General features: G+C 35.4%; 1 protein-coding gene across 1 annotated transcript in view; it reads left to right on the top strand.

Moving 5' to 3' along the window:
* Positions 1–6242, top strand: part of KDM5A (lysine (K)-specific demethylase 5A) — a 65711-nt gene that overhangs the window by 52157 nt on the left and 7312 nt on the right. The window contains exons 26-27 of the mRNA XM_004692835.2: positions 15–235; positions 2249–2659. Of these exons, the coding sequence (XP_004692892.1) occupies positions 15–235; positions 2249–2659 (632 nt within the window). The remainder of the gene's footprint in view (positions 1–14; positions 236–2248; positions 2660–6242) is intronic.

Raw genomic sequence — 6242 nt, forward strand, 5'->3', positions numbered from 1 at the left:
TTTCTTTTTTAAAGGTTCTAGCACCCCAAGGAAACAACCTCGAAAGAGTCCTTTGGTGCCCCGAAGTTTGGAACCTCCAGTGTTGGAGTTGTCACCTGGAGCTAAAGCCCAGTTGGAAGAACTTATGATGGCTGGAGATCTCCTAGAAGTATCCCTTGATGAGACTCAACACATATGGCGGATCTTGCAAGCCACACACCCACCCTCTGAGGATAGATTTCTGCATATCATGGAGGTATGGATTTTTACTTGCTTAATCCATGGTTTTAAAAGTTAGAAAGCTCAAGTTCCTTGGAGAGGTCATAAGTGCTGGCAAGGGTTTGCTTAAATGGTCAGTACAGTGTCCTCTTCCATTAAGTCAGTAGTCCTTCTTTATGTTCTTCGTCATTGAGATATTTTGAAGGGGGAAAAAGGCCATTTTTACCCAACAAAAAGAGGGGATGCTGAAAATCATCAGTTTAGAACACCTTCCTTAGCTTAGGCTCTCACTATTGATAGGCCCAAAAGTTATGCAGAACAAAATACAAAAAAAAACAGAAGCAATGGGATGGTTAAGACAGAAGAGGAGTGCAGTGGGAAGGAGAGAGTTACTCATATGAAATATATATTTGCATAACAGTTTGTAGTATGTGCAGTGCTTTTATATCTGTGATCTTATTTGATCCTTACCATAATCCTGAAGGCTTTGAAGAAAGAACAAAAAAGACAGTATTTAGTCCATCCTATGTAAGAAGAAATTAAGATAAAAAAGATCAACAGAGAGGTGGAAACTTACCTAAGGTCACACCTACAGTAAAACTAAAGAGACCTGCATTCTGGTATTCTAGCTATGGCACTTGACCTATCTGTTATTATTTTCCCCAAAATTTGTTTCACTGAAATGGAATGATATAATGTCACCGACAGTTGAAGATGAACTTAGCATTTTAGGGGTTGTTTTTGGTTTGGAAAGCAGATCAAAGGTATTCTAATTGAGTGTTTGATAGTCTACAAAACATTTTGTTCACATTCATTACATTTCCTCACATCTAGAGGTTAGATGATTTTGTTTTAAGTTGTGATGGACTTGAAACATTTACAGTGCAGTGTTCTTTTGTATTCAGTAGGTACTTCAGTTCCTATCAAATATTCTTCCATTTCACATTTGTGGGAAAAATGAATTAAGTGCTATTTCTTAAGTAATTATCAAGCTTAGGTTTTCTAGCATTGCTTTTTCTACTTCCCCTTGATATTTCTGTTACTAGACACTTGGTAATAAAATTTTTAATGTTGATTACATTGGCACAAAGTTACAGTATGAGAAAGTTGAAAGGGGGCAACATTTTGCTCTGTTGCATCAACTATTTTTGTAGATACTACATAATTTTTGTGATAGAAGATCATGAGAATGGGCCCCCCCGTAGCAGAGTGGTTGTCTCAGTGCTATCATCTCTGTGACTTGAACTTGACCCCCAGCCAGAGAACTAGCCCATATATGGTGCAGCAGCAGGCCTCTCCTGTCTCACCTGCTGCTCCCCTCAGCAGTGTATTACAGTAGATCTGCCTGTTCTGTTTTCCACTCTGTGGTGAATCTTCTACCCACCTTCCACCTCTGACTTACACCCTAGTTCTTCAATGCCAAATAAATAAGATCGTGAGTACAATTTTATGTTTTGTTGCCTTTTTTTGATAACTTCCTAACCAGTGAGAATTTGTTGAAATAATAAATTTAGTGGTGCTAAATGAAGACCAAAAAAAAGCTACATAATTTAGCATACACAGAATAATATCTTTCAGTATCTATTCTCATGTCAGTTAAACAGAGATGCCACAGACTACATCTATGTATATAACTGAAATTTCCTCCCCATTAAGCAAAAAATAATTCAGATATTTTATTTAATACTTGCCATTTTCTACTATCTTTATTGAATATTATATATTTGCCTAATTAAAATATTTTAAATATCTTAAGAATATTGTGGCATAACGTACATGAAACTTAACCATTTTAACCTTTAACATACACAGTTTAGCTGTATGACATTCAGTGTCGTGCATCCATCACCACTATCCATTTCCAAAACATATTAATCTGTTCAGATAGAAACTTTGTTCCCATTAAATTTCTTCCTCCCATAGCAAATGGCAGCGACCTCTTTTATACTTTCTGTCTCTCTGGATTTTTCTGTTGAAGATACCTCTCATAGGATAACTGTTGTAGATGTCTTACAGTAAAGCTGTTTCAAATTTTTATATATTTTTGAAGGATGACAGTATGGAAGAGAAACCATTAAAAATAAAAGGAAAGGACTCTTCAGAGAAGAAGCGAAAACGGAAGCTTGAAAAGGTGGAGCAGCTTTTTGGAGAGGGAAAACAGAAGTCCAAGGAATTAAAGAAAATGGATAAACCTAAAAAGAAGAAATTAAAATTAAATGCAGAAAAATCAAAAGAACTGAATAAACTGGCCAAGAAACTAGCAAAAGAAGAAGAGAGAAAGAAAAAGAAGGAGAAGGCTGCGGCAGCTAAAGTTGAGCTTGTAAAAGAAAGCACTGAGAAGAAGCGAGAGAAAAAAGTGCTGGACATCCCCTCAAAATATGATTGGTCAGGAGCCGAGGAATCTGACGATGAGAATGCCGTGTGTGCAGCACAAAACTGCCAGCGGCCCTGCAAAGACAAGGTGAGTCCTGACCGTGTCCACTGCGAGAGGGCAAGGAGCAACAGTTGAGGAGCTTTGCGCTTGATAAAATGATAGTCTGTTTTTTGATGCCAGGGTTTCGGGCTTCCAATATATATTCTCACAGTTTCTGTAAACTGTTTTGAAACGATGAGACTTTTGATCAGTGTCCTTAATAGTAGAAGTGTTGTGCTTTAAAAGTCACATGTAGTCAATATAATGAGACACAAGCAGAGAGAAGCCATGTTGTAATCTTGAATCTTGGTGCATTTCATGTGTGGTTGGCATGACAACTTTAAAAAATAAGCCTTGTGCCTTTTCCTGTAAGGTGACTTGGAGAAATAACTACCTTGTCACTTACCCACAATGGCCTGAAAAAAATCCTGGGTCAGGATTCTAAGAAAAATTGCGTTAAGTTTTGGTCTAAAGACATAAAACTCAAGGACTAAGTGTTTTATCCACACTAAGGCCTGCGTATACAATCTGAAATGGACTTTTTTCAAGTCTATTGTAACAAGTCACTAAGACCTTTAAAAGTATTAATTAGAATTTTCAGCCCTAAATTTTTAGTAATTGTATGGTGGTTATTGTGTAGGTAATATTAGCATTGCAAACTACTGAGAAAGATGATGGACTCTTTGAAAAATCTCAGTTCATTAAATGACTCCCATTGAGGTTATTAATAAATTTATACGTTTAGTCTTTCTCTCGTTATACTACTACATATTTAGAATTTTTACAGTTCCTTAATTTGAATATTTGAACAAAATAAATACAGCTGCATCATTATTCTCTTGCTTCTGCATCAAATGTTTGTTGGAGCTTTTCAGGTCACCTTCTTCAGATTCTTTCACTTTACAAATAATAAAACCAGGACTAGGTGAAGATAAATGATGTTACCAAAGTCACATAATTAATTGGCAACAAAACCAAAGTATAATCCTGATTCCCTGATTCCCAGAACATGTGTTCTCCCTAAATGTCCCCACCCTATCACTGAATGTGATGGAAGTACAAAAACACATTCTAAAACTAAATGATGTTTATATTTAGATTATACTCATTAGAAAAATGAATATATAGGAAAATGTATATTCCATAGCCTAACAGCTATGCATAATTTAGTGTTTCTTTCCAATCCCTTTTTCTATGTATTTTGACTTATATCATTGTCATATTGTCCGTTCACTTCTATATGTTTATTTGTAAGCATTTTTCTATATTATAAACATTTAAAATATTTTAATACACATATTTTATTTTTATCTTTAATTTTGCATTCTCATCTGAATTTGTATTAGGGAGACTGATAGAGGGCCTGCCATTTCTCATTGTGGGTACTGAATATTGGCAGCTCGTTGTTGGCAGATCTTTCTCCCTTTTTTGTCCTTTAATGTATTGACAGTTACAGGACTAAAGTAAGGTACGGTATTTCTTTGTCAAATTTATCCTTCCTCCAATGTTTGTAATCATTATGAAAGCCTGCCTTCTTTTTACTTCTCCTTTTCACTTAATATTATCTCTCCTTTTTCTCTGATCAACATGATCAGCATTTTAAATATGGTTCAGTCCATTTATTCCTGTAGCATAGGAAACACTACAGTTTTTTTCCCATCTACTATAAGAGCATTGTTAACACAAGCTCTGTTACTCTCAGGGTTAGGTAGATATGGTGAGATCTCTATGAAAACACTTGTTAACCAGAAATTCAGTATGAGTGTTAGGATGTGATCATTATGTGACATCATAGGAGTATCACTTTTTTTTTAATCTAGAAATTTATCTCTATTTGGATGAGTAAAATGAGTTTAGCTGAGTATTCAGACAAAATGTGCTTTAAACTGTTAAAACTCATCATAGGTGAGCAAAGTATGCCTTACCTGTCATTAGCTTACATAAAAGAAAATTAGCAAATTGTGTATTTCTCTAATGTGGTCAGTTTTTACCAGATTATTTCAGATTGTAAGCATTCTGCCCATCACTGCTGGTCTGTATAATTTTTATGGTTCTACAGTTTGTTCCTGATACTAGTCATACTTAATAAAAGGCATTGTTCTTTACAGTTTTGTAAAGAACTTTATGACTTTCTGAATTCCAAGTATATCATGTTTCTTTCTTTCTTTGTCTATCTATTATCTACCTAATCTATCTATCATTATTGCATAGAAGAATAGAAGAACTGGGGTATTGGCCAGAGGTTCAGGATGTGAGAGGATTCACCAGAGACAGAGTGACGAGCAGAACAGGCAGATTTACTAAAATATACAACGAAGTGGAGCGGTGGTCAAGACACGAGAGGTCTGCCTCAGTTCACAGCAGTTATAGATATGAAATTTAATCCCTGAGCCATCAGGGAGGCCACATGAAAAGATGATTTTTTTTTAAAGATTTATTTATTTATGCATACAGAACTGGGGTACAGGCCAGAGGTGCAAGGGCCGTGAGAGGCTTCACCAGAGACAGAGTGGGGAGCAGAACAGGCAGATGGACGAAGTACACTGCTGAGGGGAGCAGTGGACAGAGCAGGAGAGGTCTGCTGCTCCATGTTGATCACCTCCGGGATAGTGATAGAACTCTTGCTGAACTTTAGCTTCCTAGTGCTGTGCTTTAACTCGCTGTGCCACCAGGAAGGGCCCAAAGATGATTTTTTTAAGGGAAGTCTGCTTTTTAAAAATATGTAGTGCCCATTCACATTTCTGTAAATGTGTATTTATCAGTTTTCTAACCAATAATTACTATTATGTGTCCCCCTACTCTGTTCCATCATAGGCTCCCCCCCTTTTTGATGGACTCTTTCATCATACATTACTACCTTATAAGAAGTTTGAGTTAAACTTTTCTCTCTTTTCCTGTTTGTTAGCCACTCTGATTTAAAATATTTTTGTGGCGTATGTCTCAACCAAAAGATTTGCAGAATCAGTGGCTTTATCATTTAATATCTCCTTCTAGCACAGAAAATGAAAAGTGGATTATCTAAACGTGTTTATTACACGGGCGCATGCTTGTATGTGCACACATACACATGCACACAAACGGAAAATGTTGAGAGATAAGTAAGATAATCAGGTATTCCAGTTTGTCTTTAGCACTGAAATACCTCCATTTTGGGAAACCTGTTAATCTTTGAAACTGGGAGGACTGGTCACTTTAAATGTTGAGCACACCGAAAAACATTCACAAGGATTTTTAACATTTGTTGTAGTTCATTAAGTAAATTACTTTTATTTTTCAAATCTGACTTTTGCAAGGATCTTTGTTACAAGAGATTGAATGTCAAAATAGCAAATATTCAGTTATTAAACTTAAGCTAAAACCATTACTAAATCACCAGACTTTCTTTTTTTCTCAATATAGTAATATGCGCTTAAGAAATGAACAAAATATAATATGCCAAATATTTTAAGTGTAAATATAAAGCCAAGTAGTAAAACATAAAATCCTAAGCTGACATAATTTTCTCTATTCAATATATTTTTCTTTTAAACATGTTTCCCCAAATTCAAACCTATTTATACTACATTAAATCAGTTTACCATTTAGTATTTGAACAGCTCATAGCTGTGAAGTTTTTTTTTTTTTTTTTTTT

Source organism: Condylura cristata, unplaced genomic scaffold, assembly GCF_000260355.1.
Source record: "Condylura cristata isolate star-nosed mole 26May11 unplaced genomic scaffold, ConCri1.0 scaffold00034, whole genome shotgun sequence".
Lineage (NCBI taxonomy): Eukaryota > Metazoa > Chordata > Mammalia > Eulipotyphla > Talpidae > Condylura > Condylura cristata.